The 16,311-nt window shown below is 64.7% G+C and overlaps 2 protein-coding genes across 4 annotated transcripts; one reads left to right on the top strand and one right to left on the bottom strand.

Moving 5' to 3' along the window:
• Positions 1–2,363: 2,363 nt before the first annotated feature.
• LOC104152019 (sigma non-opioid intracellular receptor 1) lies at positions 2,364–7,174 on the bottom strand. Its single transcript, XM_068924958.1, has 4 exons — positions 7,016–7,174; positions 6,019–6,219; positions 4,694–4,786; positions 2,364–4,322 (listed from the first exon to the last, which is right to left on the bottom strand). Exons 1-4 carry the CDS (start codon positions 7,161–7,163, stop codon positions 4,096–4,098), a joined length of 669 nt encoding a protein of 222 aa, XP_068781059.1. The 5' UTR covers positions 7,164–7,174; the 3' UTR covers positions 2,364–4,095.
• Positions 7,175–7,530: 356 nt separating this feature from the next.
• On the top strand, positions 7,531–14,116 carry LOC138064079 (galactose-1-phosphate uridylyltransferase-like). Of its 3 annotated transcripts, XR_011137325.1 has the most exons (12): positions 7,531–7,597; positions 7,927–8,096; positions 8,263–8,338; positions 8,443–8,491; positions 8,617–8,746; positions 8,978–9,034; positions 9,727–9,849; positions 10,047–10,179; positions 10,874–10,957; positions 11,461–11,615; positions 11,735–12,786; positions 13,672–14,116. XR_011137325.1 is itself a non-coding variant. In XM_068924956.1 (11 exons), the coding sequence occupies exons 1-11, from the start codon at positions 7,537–7,539 to the stop codon at positions 11,801–11,803; spliced, it is 1,107 nt and encodes a 368-aa protein (XP_068781057.1). In that variant the 5' UTR covers positions 7,531–7,536; the 3' UTR covers positions 11,804–14,116. The 3 variants fall into 3 exon arrangements, 2 of the variants coding, with proteins under 2 accessions (XP_068781057.1, XP_068781058.1); XM_068924956.1 differs by having other exon boundaries at positions 11,735–14,116; XM_068924957.1 differs by lacking the exons at positions 7,927–8,096; positions 13,672–14,116 and having other exon boundaries at positions 7,579–7,597; positions 11,735–12,238.
• Positions 14,117–16,311: the final 2,195 nt, after the last annotated feature.

The following is a 16,311-nucleotide window of genomic DNA, read 5'->3' as shown; positions in this document are numbered from 1 at the left end:
ATCTCCAACCGCCCCGCAGGGCTTTGGTGCCCTTTGGGGTGCCCCCGCCGGGTTCGCTGTGGGTGCAGCCCTGCCGGCTGCGGTGGCAGAGACACGCAGGGAGGAAGGCAGCTTGCCAGAGCAGCGGGGTGCGAGAGGCCCGTGGGATGAGAGGAGCTGCCTGTGTAAGGGTGCTGTTACCTCCCAGGCACTGGATCCAGCCCCCCATCGCCTCTCCAGAAGGGGCGACTGCGAACCCCGGCCCTGGGTGACCGCGGTGAGAGTTCCCCCGCTCCGTGCCTCAGTTTCCCAGTGTGAATCAAATGATGGCAAGCCTCAGAGAGACAGGTCAGTCCAGCACGAATGTGGGCACGGACGGGTCTGGAGGAGGAGGAGCGGGCAGGAAGGGGCAGAGCCTGCAGGCAGGCATGGAGCCGCCGGACCCGCTGAGGTTGGGAGCAGTCCCTCATCCGCTGGTCACCAGGTCATTGAGCTGCTCCATAACAGGCTGCAAACGCCCGGCGCAAAGGGAAGGGTTGCTTCTCGGGAGCCTCGGGCGCCCGGCACTGGCACGGGGCAGCCACCCGTCCTGCTCAGCACGGGGACGGGGGGACACGCGCCCAGCTGCAGCAGCAGCCAGGACTCCTGGGTCCCAGCCCAACTCCAGCAAGGCAGCACTAACCCAAGGCAGCCCGGGCTGCCTGGTTTCACTGCCGGGCACATCGCAGCGTGGCCGGGAGGTGCTGAGCAGGGCTGCGAGGCAGTGCCGTCGTGCCAGGAGCACAGGGACGGCGGGGAAGGCAGCCCAGGAGCAGCCCTTAGCCCGGACGGGGCTGGGGCTGGGATCCCCCCGCCTGCGGTGGGGTTATTGACACGGCCGCTAAGGAAAACACTGCTGAGATTGTTCACACTAATGTTATTTAGCAGCAATATTTCCGTAATAAAAGAAATCAATGGGCAAGAGAAAAGACCTGTCCAGAGCTTTGATTTTCTCATTTTAATGGCATACTTATTTACTCCCACCACCGTGCCCATCGGATTTTCATTACGCGGCCTTCGCTGTAAGTGGAGCGGTATTGATACGAGCTGCTGAGTTAGCGCCTTCCCGCGCGCGCCGACGCAGGATTACTCATATTCCTCGGCAGGCCTCCTGCTAAACCCGCGGGGCTGGAGCTCGGGCTGCGGGGCCGCAGGGGCTGGCGGCCCCACTGGGCTGCTTGCGCGCACGCACGCCCTGCGCCTACGCCCTGCGCTTACCTCCCGTGCCCTTTCGGCACGGATGTGCGCGGCCCTGCCGTGGTCCGTGCAGCCGGTCCCGGCCATGCGCACCTGTGTGCATGCGTGCACGTGCTTGGGGGGGTGCGTGTGCGTCCGGTTATCCTGCTGTCCACACGCTCGCGGCCCACCTTGTCCCAGCCCCGGAGGTCACTGCCTCGTTGCGCTCCTTATGGGGACACCGCAGCGGAGCAGCATCATGCAGGCTCACGCCCGTGACGGCACCCACCAGCGTGGCACAGCCATCGGCATCAGCCACGGGGCAGATGGGGAAGGCGGTGACAGCCACGTCACCGTGGGGGGGCCGTCAAAGCAGATAGGGAGAGTTCGTGGCTCGGGCTGAAAATGTAGGGTCTAGCCCAGCCAGAACGGCTCAGCTCTTACCATTTGGGTCCATTTCCCCCTCCTTGAGTCTGCCCCTTCCTCAGGGTCAGTTTGGACACGGACCAAAGTGGCCCGACCTGGGAAATACTAAGTGCCTCTGAACTCATCCCCGAGGAGCCCCTCAAGTCCCCTCCAATATGCACATTTTTTCCAGTGTGCTTTGCCCAAAAGGCCTTGTCACACGGCAAGGCTGCTTAGGACGAACAGCTCACTACACCTGGGTCCATCACAAATGCAGTCAGAGCATCGCCCAGGGATGTACGCCAGGGGGAGGCCCCAAACCGGCCCCCAGTCAGGCACATCTACACTGCCAGCTGGCATCGGCCACTCTGCCATGGGCACTGTCCCCCGAAGGACCGAGCTTCCCAGGCTCCTGGGTCCCCAGTGGAAACACAGCCGTGAGGGCTAGCTAAGGCTTTCAGGCCTGAGCAGCTGCGGTGGAAAGAGTAACAGCACCATCTCCTGCCGGCTTCTGGGAGCGGAGACGGACCCGATCCTGCCCAGCACCCAACACCTCCCGGCTCCTACGGCCCAGGGCAGGACCTGCTGCAGGGGCTCAGTCAGGCACCTGGCTGGGCTGGTGGGGGGACGCTGAGCTCTTCCCAGCCACCAAGGGCACCCCTTGCTCAAATGCTGAGCCAGGAGCATCTGGACTGACCTAGCGCCAGTCCTGCATCGCAGGGAGCCCAGCACGCTCCAGAGACTCTCCCAAGAACCCAAACCGGTCAGATGAACATGTTTATTACTGACATCTTTTCTCGGGTGGCTAGTTTAGAAGTAGCCCATGTGCGGGGCTGCTGGTTGGCGGGACGAGGGTGGTCTGAGGAGCAGGAGGAGGGACATGCTACAGGCCTGGTGGCCGGGGTGGACACGTTACTTTGGGAACTGCACTGAGGTTAAAGCCCTCCACCAAGCAGCGAGCCCAGGACCTGGCACCCTGCATGGGCTGCGGGCACGAGGACTGCGAGTGGGGCGTCCGCACCCCCCGGCAGGGCTGAGGGAGCGTGGCCAGCTCGGAGCAAGGCCAGGCTCTGGCTGCCGGCAGGAGGGGATGCTCAGAGTGGCTTTCACAGGGCGCCCAGCACCTCTTCCTGCGTTTCAGTGAAAAACCTGCCGTGGCAGCCACTACGGACAGACCACGGGCTGGAGAAGGGATGAACCCCTGCAAACAGCCTAGTGGCGAGCAGCGAGCGGAGCTGGGGTGCAGCCGAGGGGGGCCCGGCGTTCCCGGTTGCCTGCCCTGCTTGCTCCCTCCACAGCTGGGACCCCCGCGTGCCACGGGGCCGTTCCCAGGCTGCTCGGGCCAAGCGGGGAGCAGGGCTGCTGTTCCCCCGGCAGGCCTCCAGCCAGCGCCTGCTTCAACCCACTACTTAGAGATGGAGGCAGCAGGGATGGGAGATCCGGGGACTTGGGGGCTCAGGTTTCTCAGCTGGGGGAAGTGTTCAGAGGGGTGAGATCCTGTCCTGAGCTAATATAGAGGTCTGGGTGTCCACAGCACTTCCCGGCTGGTGCTCCCCAGCACCTGCAGACACTATATATATGCATAGCCTGGAGGCCACCGCAGAATGGGCTCTCAGTTAAGGCGACAGACGGTGGCTCTCCCCCTTTGGAGGAATGGATGGGGGTGGGGGTCAGGGGAAAGGGAAACTCTTCCAGCCTCTGCCCCCCAGGGCAACTTGCATACTGGGAGCAGGTACCTGAACTGGGACAGACCTTCAGCACAGAGGCCAGGCATCCCCCGGCTGTCTGGGGGTCCCAGTGCAGAGCGGCCCATGGCCTGTGCCAAGGGGACACTGTGTGCTGCCAAAACGTATCAGCTGGGATCTGAGCCACTGAGAGGAGCTGCCAGCTGGATACACCGCTCTCTGCGCTGACCGCAGCGTGGGGCAGCCTGCCAGCTCAGGAGGGAGACAGGGAACCTCACAGCGTCCCTTTACGTCAGGTGCTGCCCACAGAGACGTGTCTCTGGACAGCTTTCCCTACCCTGAGAGGGATGGTGCAGCCTGGCTTACACCAGCATGGTCTTCCTTACGTCTTGGGAGCTGTGGAAAGTTTGTGGAGCCAGGGGGCAGCCAGGCCCAGCTCCTCTGAGAGCACACAGGGGTCTTTATATCTTGCAAGGCCACTCTAGTGCAAGGCAGCTGTCCCTGGAGGATGGAAAAGCAAGATAAGGCTCTGCACTAAAAGAGGACAGACAAGTAGGAAAGAGAACTCGTGATCTGCATTGCTGTGACTCTGCCACGGTCCATCTGTCCTGGCACCCACTTGCACAGGGTGCTACAGGCTCAGTGCTCAGTTGAGCTGGCACACGGGAAAGGACAGAGTGAGAGGGGAGAGGCACAGGGGATCTGTTGCCTCTGCTAGAGCCTCGTCCCGGGGAGTTGGAAGAGGAGGAGGGAGGAAGGCTAGGAGAAGAGGAGCCAGCTCTGCCTTGCAGAGCACCCCGGCGAGCCGGGCTTAGCAAGCCATGGTGCTGAAGAAGGCATTGGCTTCCAAGAGCAGGCCCTTGGCATAGACCCGCAGGGTGTAAAAGAGGGTGACAAAGTCCTGAGTGCTGAAGAGGGTGTCAGCCAGGGCGAAGGCGAGCGTGGAGGGGATGAAGCCTCGGCCGTACTCCACCATCCAGGTGCCCGCACTCCACTGCACGGACGTGGCCTCTCCCGCCTGGTGCACGATGGTGTCCCCTGCCAACACACAGGTGCGGTGTTGATCCCAGCGGTGGGTGGTGCTCCCAGATCGTGCCCAAACAGGGGAGGTGAAGAGGAACCCTGAAGCTGTAGTGTAGAGCACCCTGACCTGCGCACCCCATGCCAGGTTTGCCTTCAAACCCTCCCCAGCCTTGCTCACTGGGGCTAACCCAACTGGCACCCACTAAGGTGCTGGGATGGGCTCAGGGGTTATGAAGCCCCCATCCTGAGCTCTGGGCTTTTGCCAGCTGGAAGGAGGAGGCTCATACAGCAGCGGAGGATCAGGCCACAGAGCAGCTGTGCCCCGGCACTGTGGATATAGACAGGCACGTGTGCAGCCCGCAGGGCACTGCAGTTCCTGGGCTTACCTGGATAGTAGATCTCACTTCTGGTGGTTCCCTCTTTCCACTGCCGGAAGGTCCCCGAGATGACGGTGTCAGAGATATCCGCCCAGTACCGACCTGAGAGAGGACGGACAGCATCGACTCAGTGCGTGCCTGGCCAGGGCCCCCGAGGGCATGGGGACAGCTCGGTGACTGAGATCAGAGCCAAGAAGAAGCCCTCCAGTGGGGAAGGACACCAGCTCTATGGCCTCAGTGCAGCCTGGGCAAGCACCGAAGCGCGTGGACCAGGACTGGTACCTGGCTCCCTGTGTAACCGGTCACATCCCAACAGCCTGAGCTGCTCAGTATCTTTAGGCGCCCTTTGTTCCCAGAGCATTTTGGCATCGGCTCCCTCAGGAAGCGGTGGGGAGACGAGATGCCTGCCTCTGCCTGTCAGTTGGACACGGAGAGTCCTGGCTGCCCAAAACACCATGAACTGGGACCTGGCTCGGCTGCTGTGGAGGCAGCAGCTGCAGGACAGCATCGCGCGGTGTGAGCGAGGCTGCTGCAGGGGCTGCTCCCTCGCAGCCGTCCACGGCGGAGGGGTGGCAGAGTCACCCCGAGCCTCAGCCTGCTGGAGCCTGGGAAAGGCTCCACTGGAGCCAGGGCTTATTTAGAAACACTCTTGTCAAGGCTCTGCCCAGCGAGGGTTGGCTGCGAGCAGAACCTGCCAGGACATCTGGGACAAAGGATGCCCACGTGCCACTACTGAATCGCCGGCTACTGTGCAATTGCCCTACTGACCTCTTCCCACGAACTGGGCTGAAGCGCCAGCAGTTGCCAAGGCTGCGTGAAGGCGCAGAGTCTCAGCAAACACGGACTCTGTCCTGGCGGCCAACCTCCCGTCCCTGTCTGCAGCAGCTCCGTGCCACGTCCGGCACGGGCAGCGAGAGGGGCTCCTTCGCTACAGCGAACCCAGCGTCCTTGACGGTCAGCCCCTCCGAGGCTGGCCGCAGCTCGGCGGTGACAGTCTCTCGACCCAGCCACTGTGACGCTGTTAACGGGGGCCCTGCGGAAACGAAACCGAGCCGCCCCAGCAGCCTCCGCGGTATGAGCTGGCCGCAGCCGTGCTAGCTGAGCGCTTTGACTCTCGGGCCACGTCGCGGTGGCTGAGCTGCGACCGGGAGCGGAGGGGACAGCACAGCTCTGCTCTGCCAAGGTCTCACGGTGCCCTTGGTGCACCCGGGCCTGGGCGTCCAGGCCTGAACGCGCGTCCCCCCCGCCCCGAGCTTGCTTGCAGGCACGAGGCAAAAAGAGCTCAGATACCCAGCCCCTTCCCCGTGGGGCCGGGCCCCCCCGAGCCCGCTTACCCGAGTGGCCGCCGGTGTCGACGGCTGTGCCGAAGAGCAGCACGTACTCGGTGAGCGAGGCGTGCAGGAGGCACATGGAGCCCATCCAGCCGCCCGCGTTCACGAACACCCACTGCAGGTCCTCGTCCGGCAGGATGTGGCCCGGGTGCTTCTTCCGCAGCTCCACAATGATCTTGGAGAAAGCCAGCTCGTGGTCCAGCCCTGCAGCACCCGGGGAGCACCGTGAGGCCCTGCCAGGCCTCCTTCCCCCCACCGAGGGGAGATGTCGCCTCTCCCCAGCCCTCCGGCACCGCGACGCCACGGACCGGGACGGCGGACGAGGACGTGCTGCCCAGCCCGGCCCCAGCACCGGGCGGCCCCCGCTGCTCCCAGGCCCACCAGCATCCTGCTCCCGGTACCGGCTCCCCGGTCCCTCCTTCATCCCGCCCCCCCCCCCGGTACCGGCTCCCCGGTCCCTCCTTCATCCCGCCCCCCCCCCCGGTACCGGCTCCCCGGTCCCTCCTTCATCCCGCCTCCCCCGCCCGGTACCGGCTCCCCGGTCCCTCCTTCATCCCGCCCCCCCCTCCCGGTACCGGCTCCCCGGTCCCTCCTTCATCCCGCCCCCCCCCCGGTACCGGCTCCCCGGTCCCTCCTTCATCCCGCCCCCCCCTCCCGGTACCGGCTCCCCGGTCCCTCCTTCATCCCGCCCCCCCCCCGGTACCGGCTCCCCGGTCCCTCCTTCATCCCGCCCCCCCCGCCCGGTACCGGCTCCCCGGTCCCTCCTTCATCCCGCCCCCCCCCGCCCGGTACCGGCTCCCCGGTCCCTCCTTCATCCCGCCCCCCCCTCCCTCCGGCCCGGACTCCCGTTTCCCTGGTTCCCCCCTGATCCCGCTCCCACTCTCCCGGTTCCTCGCTCCCTCCTGCCCCCCAGTCCCGCTCCCCCGCCGCCAGCCGCCCGCGCCCGCCGGGCCCCGCCGCCCGCTCGGGCCTGCCCCGCCTCGGCGGCCCCGTGCGGTACCGGCGTGGTGCCGGGCGAGCTGGGCGATCTCGGCCGCCTGGAACTCGTAGCGCTTGGCGGCGAGCCAGGCCCGCAGCCCCTGCAGCACCAGCGCCAGGGCGCCCAGCGCCAGCCCGGCCCGCAGCGCCCGCGGCCCCGGCACCCCCATGCCGCCGCCGCCGCCGCGCGAGCCCGGCGCGCGGGCCTCCGCCACCGCCCGGGGGGCGGGGCCGGGGGCGGGGCCGGTCGCGCTGGGGCCGGGCGTCACCGCCCGGGGGCGGGGATGGGGGCGGGGCCGGCGGGGCCGGGGCGGCTATTGCAGCCCTGGGGGCGGGGCTGGGGCCGGGCGTCACCGCCGCGGGGGCGGGGTTGGGGCGGGTGTCACCGCCGAGGGGGCGGGGCTGGCAGGGCCGGGGCGGGTAGCGCAGGCCTGGGGGCGGGGCTGGGGGCGGGTATCATCGCCGCGTGGGCGGGGATGGGGGCGGGGCCGGCAGGGCCGGGGTGGGTATCGCAGCCCTGGGGGCGTGGCCAGGGGCGTGGCCATGAGAGCCGGGGCGGGGCCGCGCAGCGCTATGGAGGCGGCCGGGTGCTTCCGGGCCAGCGGTAGGGCCGGGGGCGCCCGGGTCTGCGGCCCCCCCCGCCCCGCCTGCCCGGGGGGAAGCGCTGCTGCCGCCGCCTCGGGTGGGGCGAGGCGGAAAGGGGGGAGCGGGGCCGGGGGCAGCGGCCTGGGGGGCAGCCTGCACCCCCCCCCCCGGGTTACCTCGTGTTGGCCTGTGGCTAGCGAGTCCGGCCCTTGGGCTAGCAGAAGTTTGCCCCGTCCCCGAGCCAGGCTGCCCGGGGAGGGTGGGGGGGCGGAGGGAGCGGCGGCCGGCCGAGGCCGTGACGGCAGCCGTCCCGCCTTCACGCCTCGGTCCTCTCTTCCCCCCGCGCAGAGCACCAGCACGCTCGCTACAACCCGCTGCGGGCCGACTGGGTGCTGGTGTCGGCCCACCGCGTCCGGCGGCCCTGGCAGGGGCAGCTGGAGAAGCCGCCCGCCGAGGACGTGGCCCGCTGGGACCCGAGCAACCCGCTGTGCCCCGGCGCCGCCCGGGCCAACGGCGAGGTACCCGCCGGGCCGCTCTCGCGGCAGCCCCGCTCGTCCCCTCACCCCGGGGGTGGCAGCGGCGGCCCCCCGTGGGCGCCGGGGCGGGGAGGGGGACGGCGACCACGGCTCTCGGGACGGGCTGCGTCCGCCTGCCCCCGTGACGCCGGCCTCCGGCCCCGCGCAGGTGAACCCCCGGTACGAGAGCACGTTCGTCTTCAGCAACGACTTCCCCGCGCTGCGGCCGGACGCCCCCGAGCCCGGTAAGGTCGCGCGCGTGCGAGCAGGCCTGCGGCGGCCGCGGGTCGGGGCGAGGGACGGCCGGGGCTCGGCCGCCTCTTCCTCTCCCCTCTCTGTCCGTCCGCAGGCGGCGGCGACCACCCCTTGTTCCGGACGGCGGCGGCCCGGGGAGCGTGGTGAGTCCAGCTCGCCGCTCCAGGGGTTCGGTCCAAGCGGCGACGTCGGCCGAGACCCGGGGTCGGGGGGTGAGCCCCGGGTGCCCCCCACCGCCTCCCCAGCCCCGCGCCTCTCTCCTCCGCAGCAAGGTGATGTGCTTCCACCCCTGGTCGGACCTGACGCTGCCCCTCATGTCGCCGGCCGAGATCCGGGCCGTGGTCGACGAGTGGGCCGAGCTCGCGGCCGAGCTGGGTGCCACCTACCCCTGGGTGCAGGTGTGTCCCCGCCGCGGTTCGGGACCCTCGGCTCTGCCGTGCTGAGCCCTCCCGGGTGGGTGCGGAGCCGGGACCCCCGAGGCTCTGCCCTCGTATGGGCTCCGTTCCTGGTCCGTTGGGGACCCCGAGGCAGTCGGAGGGGGCTTGGCTCAGCCCAGCCCTTTTCACGAAGCTGAGGGGGGACCCAGGTGTCCGGCGCTGACCTGCTCGCCTGCGCGCCTTGTTCTGCAGATCTTCGAGAACAAGGGAGCCATGATGGGCTGTTCCAACCCTCATCCCCACTGCCAGGTGAGGGCTGAGCCCGGCTGTCCCCTGGGCGACCTGCTTCAACTGGGAGTCCCCCCCGGCTGACCCCGCAGCAGCAAACCCTCGCGGAAGATGCGAACGCCAGTCCTCCCCTGAACCGAGTGCCTGGGCCCAAAGCGACCCCAGCCCTTTCTGCAGGGCGGACCCCTTCCTCCATGCCTGTCCGGCCACCTCCTCTCTTGGAGACTGTCCCTTGCGGCTGCCACGTGTCCGGCTATCCGCCTGGTGGCAGCACGGGCCTGCAAATGGGGAGCTGGGCTCGGGCAGCCCTGTGTACCAGGGGGTATCAGAGCCCCTTGCTGGGGTGGGGGGCATGGCCAGATTCCCCCCAGCTTGACTGGGGGGGGCTGTGACCTGAGCCCGGAGCAGCTGGACGGGGAGGGTCTGCGGAGCTCCCTGTTCATCCTGGTGCTTCCAGCCGTGCCTCAAGTTGTCCTTTGTGCTTCAGGCCCTGTCCTTGGAGGGACAGGAAGGCCTTTTGCTCCATGTATTTTGTGGTGGCCCCCGTCTGTCCCCAAGCAGTGGGAGAGCGAGGGGGTCCTGAACTGGGGATGGGCTGTGGGTCTCTGTGGGCTGGGAGATGGGGCAGGCTCCATTGGGCACAGGTGGGCAAGATCTCACTGGGGAGAGGGGGCGGATAACTGTGTCCTTGTGCCCTGCCTCCCTCCTCCCAGATCTGGGCCAGCAGTTTCCTCCCGAATGAGGCCCAGCTGGAAGAGCGGACCCAACGGGAGTACCTGAGCCAGCATGGCGTGCCCATGCTGCTGGAGTACGCCGAGCAGGAGGCTCGCAGGAAGGTGAGGATGGGTCTGCTGTGCCTTCCCTTGAGAGGTTGGAGCATGGGAGTGTGCTGGGGGGGGGGACAGGATGGGGCCCCCAGCCCTTCCAGCTCCCAACAGCAGGTCGTGTGGGAACTGGGAGTGTGTGAGCCCAGGGCTGGGGTCCCTGGAGTGACGGGCTTGCACATGGCTCCCTCGAGTGGCGTGTCTTGCAGGAGCGGCTGGTGGTGGAGAACGCGGACTGGCTGGTCGTGGTGCCCTACTGGGCCACGTGGCCTTTCGAGACCCTGCTGCTGCCCCGCCGTCACGTCTGTCGCCTGCAGGACCTCCGTGAGGGCGAGAGGGACAGTGAGTGGCTTCGCACCCCGTAACTCTGCTCTGCCTGGTTGGGGACGGTGTGATCCCCTCTCTCTGGCCAAGGAGAGACCTGTGGCAAAGCTAGGACTCCTGGGCCCTTTGGGCTCAGCAAAGGGATGGCTCCTAAGAGGAAGCTCCTCTCCAGCACCAGCCAGGCTGCTGGGAATCCCTGTGGGGAGCAGGACTGGGTGTGGGGTGGGCAGGGGTCAGCTTGGTGGGAGACGGGCTCCCTACTTGTTATCCTCTGGGCCGGCAGGTATGCCCGTCCCGTCTGCCCTCCCCGGCACAGTGCAGGGGGGGACAGACCCACGTGTCCGGGATCTGACCACGCCAGTGCGGGACCGAGATTCTTTTCTGGAGTGATGAAACACATAGTGCCCAATACTCTTGCAATGCTGGCTGATCAGAAATGGGTGCTCCTCTGGCCTCGTTGCTCGGACACCGTGTGTCCGAATATGTGGGGAGGGAAGCAGGTGGCCAGCATGCCGCCTGCATCTCTCCTGCTGTCGCTGATGTCCCTGGCCAGCTCAGATGGCAGCTCACTGTGGCGGTGCTGCCCAGGGAGGGGTGCCCTGGGTAAACGCCCCCAGCCTGGTGGACTGCCTGGTGCTGCCTGCCCTCCGGGCCGCGAGGAGAAGCAGGATGGGCAGCTCGAGGTGTGACTACCCTAACGCTTCCATTGCAGGCCTGGCGTCCATCATGCAGAGGCTTCTCATCAAGTATGACAACCTCTTTGAAATCTCCTTCCCCTACTCCATGGGCTGGCATGGTGAGTGGCTGGGTTGGGGGTGCTGGATAGACCTGGAACCATCTCATTCACCCCATGGTGCCTGTTTGCTCCTGGCAGGGGATCAAACCCACTGCTTGGGCCAGGCTTGGTTTGCTCAGTGTTGCTGAGCGCGGAAAACCGGGGCTCCTGGGTTCCCTCTGCATCGTGAGAAGTGGAGAGGATGCGATGGTTAGTGGGGAGGCTGAGCATCCAGCAGTGCTGGGGAGTGGGATACAGCTGTGGGGAGGGTGTACAGACCACCCTGCCTCAGTTTCCCCTACTCATGTAGTTGACTATCTGGGGGGCTCTGAGCGCCAGGGTTACAGGGGCACAGGAGCTGCCTGGCTGTTTCTCTCGGTGCCCAGAAGGCTGTGACGCTTGTGCAGTTTGGGTTTTCAGCATGGGGCTGGATTGCTGTGTCCTCTGTGTCACTGTCCCCTCCACAGTGGGGCAGGGAGCCTGGCAGGGCCTGGTCTCACGCACAGCACTTGCACCCCTGGCAGGAGCCCCCACGGGCCCTCACCTGGAGGAGGACTGTGGGCACTGGCAGCTCCATGCCCACTATTACCCACCCCTGCTCCGCTCCGCCACCGTCCGCAAGTTCATGGTCGGCTACGAGATGCTCGCCCAGGCGCAGAGAGACCTCACCCCGGAGCAGGTGAGCGCAGCTGGGGTTGGTGGAGTGGGTAGGAAGGGCGCGTTCCCAGGGGCCGCGGTGACCTGTGCCGGGGCCGTCCCTGGGATCTGCCTGTCTGACCCTCGTGCTCTGCCCCGCAGGCTGCCGAGCGCCTGAGGAACCTCCCCGAAGTGCACTACAAGCGGAGGCCCAAGGAGGAGGCATCGTGACGAGGAGCAGTGGAGTTGTCCCTTGGCTTTGCTCAGCAGGGCCAGGGAGAGGAGTCTCTGGGTAGCAGGGAGAGCTAGGCTGAGGCTTGTGAACTCGCTTCACTTGTGAGCCCTCCAGTTTCCTTGCTGAGGCACCTTCTCCTGAGCCTTGCCACAGCTGGGCCTCACTTGCGGGCCAATTTTGCCTGCTGGTGTACAGGTAACCCCTGTCCTAATCCTGCTGCATCCATGTGCAGGCGATACCATTCCCGCTGTCTCCTTCCTCATCCCAGGTTGCGTCTTCCTGTCTCCAAAGAGTGCTGTTATCAGCACTGAAGGGCTTACCCTCCTCTCAAACCTGTCTCTTACTAGTGGAGCTGGGAATGATGCTGGTGGGTTTGCCTGCCCCAGGGAGGAGCGCAGCCCCTCTGTCCAATAAAACCCGTAAGCAAAGTGCTTCTGCCTGTGGCCTGCTGGCTCTTGGCCCTTCATGGGAGGGTACAGCTGTGTGGGGGGGCTCTTACCCCAGCTGCCGTCGGGAGGAATAACGCTGGGGGCTGCAAAGGAGATGCCAGATAGCCCCGTGCCACTTGCTGCTGTTTCTGGCTCTGCACTGCCTCTTCTTCCTCCCTGGGGGGAGCTCTGAGCCTGTCCCTGAGAGCTGAAGGCTCAGGGAGGAGCTGACAGCGGGGAGGTGTTTCTGCCGCTCAAGGTCTACCCATGCCCTCCTAGGAGGGCTGAGGCCTGGCAAACTTGCTGCATGGAAACTGCTGGCTGTGGCTCCCTGGCTGCACAGAGGCTGAGCACGCAGATCCCCTGCTGCGGGGCAGGGCTGAGCCACAGGGCTGCTCCTCTTCCTCTTCTCTGCCTGGGGCCACGGGTTGGCCGTGGTCCTCCTCCTGCCTGCTGCGGGCCAGCAGGTACTGCGGGTGCTGTACGGGGCTGCAGGAGCTGATGGGATGCAGCAGAGGGCTGGATCTTCCCTGAGTCCAAGAGGGATGCAGGTGGGTCCAGCTCAGCTCACCGTGCTGCCAGCCCCTCTGTGCCCACCCCGTGCGGCCGGGGGACCAGCAGCCTGGCTGTTGGGCTGGAGGGATGCTGCAAACAGCTCTGTGATCTCTGCTTCCCCCTTGCAGCCCCTTCCCTTCGCTCCTGAGGCTGGGGAAAACCCTGGGGCCTTGCAGGGGTTGGTCCCGGGCAGTGATGCAACCGGGCTGGCACCGGGGCCGATTTGGAGGGAGCGGGTAGGCAGCCTTGGGGGCGTGCCCTGGTGGGGACGCTCGTCGCGCGGTGCTGGGTGCTGAGCACCATCTGCCGTCGCGTTCTCATGCAACTCTTTTTTGATTTGTCATCAAAGAGCCATTCTCTTAACTCCCTGATGAGGCCTGTATTATTGCAAAGTCTGTAATTGGTCTCCTGGGGGCTAGAAATATCTTGCAAGGAGGTGAATGTTCTTCTCAGGATTCATTCGCCACCTGCTAAACAACGACTTCTGGCAAGTGCTGCTTCCCCCTCCCCAGGTCTGTGCGTTGCTCCCGTATCGCTGCCCCGTGGGGTTGGGATTGGAGACGGGTCGGGACAGCGTGCGGCTCCGGGGGAGCTCGGAGCCGGGCTGCATGCGGGTGCAGGGCCCCCTCCTCCCGTGCTCGTGATGTCCCCGTCCCCGAGCCAGGCCCATCGCCTGGCCTGCGGCTGTCCGAGCCCTTTCCCAGCGTCGCGGGGAAGCCGCGGTCCCGCGAGACGGCGGTGGGCAGCAGCGCGCGGACCTGGTAGCTCACGGGGTGACTCTCGAGCTCGGAGCCGTCGTTCAGCCCGGGGACAGGAGGAAGGGAGACGCCCCAGCTCGGAGCCAGGCCTTTTGCCAACTCTCTTATTCCTTCCCGGGACAGCCGGTGCCTGTGCAAGGTCTGAGAGCTGGGAACCGCAGGGCTCTGTCACCATCTCGTCTGCAGTCGCCATCTCTTCACGAGCACGTTCGCCACGCACCGGCCTCGGATTTGCTTGGCTTTCCCCAGGGCCTGGAAAAGCGACAGCGAATTGGCTTAAATATGTGAATGCAGATTGGGGTAATTAACCACCGAACCGGTTGTAACGAAGCTAGTCATCTCTTCCTGCACGCATAGTTAGCTCTGATTTAATAGGCCACCGGCTCCGCGCCTGGCCCGCGTCGCGTCAGCTCAGAGCCGTAAACGAAACTCGCAATAAGTCAAGCGGTATTAAACTTTACAGTCGCCGTCTTTAAAGACGAGACACTTTCTCTAATAAATCCGAACAAGTGGGATTGTAAATATCAAGGCAGGATCCATATTGCTTAATTAAACAGTGCCTAATGAACAGCCTGTTTGTTGCCTTGTGATTTAGGATGAAACCTAGGGAGACGGTGTGTGCCGAGGAGCGCGGATGCCCGCGCGGGGCTGCCGTTCCTGCCAGGTAGTGGCTGCTGGAAATTAGCTGCTGCTGCAATAGCTCCGAGCTGGGGTAAGTGGTGTGTGGGTTATCTCTTATTTTTATTTTTATTTTTTTTCACATCAGGAAACATTTTTGGAAAACTTCAGAGGTGAAGTCACCTGTAGCCTCGGGCCTGGGAGGAGGAGAAGGACAGGGATACGGCCCGGCTCTCCCAGGAGGCCGGCAGCAGCTGTGGGAGCTGGACTGAGCTTCCCCCTGTTCTCTGCGACAGGCGACAGATCCATCTCTGCTTGCCTGGGTATTGTTAGCTTGTGTGCGAGGGGGTGGGAAAGCCCAAGAGGAAGAGACGGAGCAGTTTCTCTAGGCCCGGGAAGGTGAGGGTGGCTCGTGTCTGCAGGAGTCGGGACTGAGCCGGTGCAGACGGAGCAAACAGCGGCTGTGGCTCTGCGGCTGGGGTGCAAATGCATTGCAATGCGCAGGAACCATCACTGCCTTGCGATAGGGCCCCGAAGCCTTTTATATTTCGGTAGTTAAAATGCTGCTGTACTCCCGAAAAAAAAAAAAAAAAAGGTGGAGGAGTAATTTATGGGGAAAGAATTGAAAGTGTCTGGTCCGGCGTGGGATAGCAGAGTGGCTGGAAGGGAGCCGTCCCCTCGCTCGTGGCCTGGCAGCATTGAAGGGAAACTGAGGCTGCCAATGCTCAATGCCCCAGGAGGGGAACTGGCTGCATGTCCCCTGCCCTGTACTGTGACAGCAGGGTCGCCGCTGTCCTGAACCTCAGGAGCCCTCTTGCCTCCAACAGGGCTTTTCGGGAAGCCCGAAGCTACACTGCTTTTTAGTTGTGGAGAGCTTGTTCAAGATCTCCAACACCTGCACCAATGTGCTGGGCTGAGGTTTCAGCCCAGGAAGCAATACTTGCCACTTAGCAATACCCAATACCTAATACCCAGCCTCATCGTCTCAACAGGAAGACCTCTCCTGCACCAGTTCCCCTGAGTGCGGCAGTGTCCCAGCCTGGAGCCAGCTGCATGGAAAACTGTTGAGTTTAGGCCAGAAAAGCCACCTTCCATCTTCTGCCCCTTCTTCTCTGCTGTATGTGCTCCCTTCCCGGCACCACCGCCAGGGCAAGAAGGAGGGATGGGGGCACAGGGATGGTGTGCGGTGTGAACAGGGCTGCAAGCACGCATGTGGCACAGTGCAAATGCTGCGGCTGTGCTCCAAGCACTACCCCTCCAGGGTCCAGCTGGTGCTGCTCTGCTCCTGGCCACACATCAAACTGGGTTTCATACGGGCAAGTCCATCCTCTGAAGTCCCGATGCTGGACCGCTCCAGGAGGGAAAGAGGAGGGCAACCAGAAGGTGACAGGGGGAGCGAGGGCGAACTGAATGAAGGAGCAAAGCTCCAGCTGAAGCTTTTTGGTGGCTGCCCTCTGGCACGGAGTTAACGCATTAAAAACACATCGAGATCCCATGGAGACGTTTGCTCTCGCTGTGGCATGTTAGAAGAGCTGTGAGGGATTAGGAAAGGGCGGTGGTGCTTCAGTGCTGGCTTCCAGAGCTGAGTCGGCGTGTTGGCACGTCCCGCGCTCTGCAAGGAGCAAGGTATTAGCCCAGTGGGGATGCGGAGATTTAGAGCCACTTGAGGAGGGATGGACTGAAATTTAGTCTCATTTTCATCTGTTTTTCTGATGCTGCTGAGGCAAATGGGTCAGGCTATGAACGGAAGTGGTTTTCCCATTGCTGCTGGAGCCTTGGATCGACTGAAGGGAAAAATGAAACACACCCTGGGCTGCAGGACTGCCCGTCTCCATCGTCTCTCGTGTCAGGCGGGAGGAGGCTTGTGCCATGGGTGGGTGTCAAGTGATAAAGGTGAGTGGTAAAGTCAGACTGCTTCAGTCTCAGCCCAGTCCCTTCTGCGAGAATTAGTTAGCAGGCAGACGCCAGAGGACTCCTGACCGGGCGCGTGGGGACCAGCCCCTCCTGGGAGAAAAAACCTCTCGTCCGGAGGAGAACAAAGTCTAGTAAAGCACCCTCGGCAAAAGCAGCCCTTCTGCCCGAGCAGGTTGGGGTGGGATGTGTGGGTTGGTGGAGGACGTTTTGGGGCGTACGGGGTGCCAGGAC

This window comes from Struthio camelus, chromosome W (assembly GCF_040807025.1).
Source record: "Struthio camelus isolate bStrCam1 chromosome W, bStrCam1.hap1, whole genome shotgun sequence".
Taxonomy (NCBI): domain Eukaryota; kingdom Metazoa; phylum Chordata; class Aves; order Struthioniformes; family Struthionidae; genus Struthio; species Struthio camelus.
The sequence above is the reverse complement of the archived record's forward strand: the minus strand, read 5'-3'. Positions and strand labels throughout refer to the sequence as shown.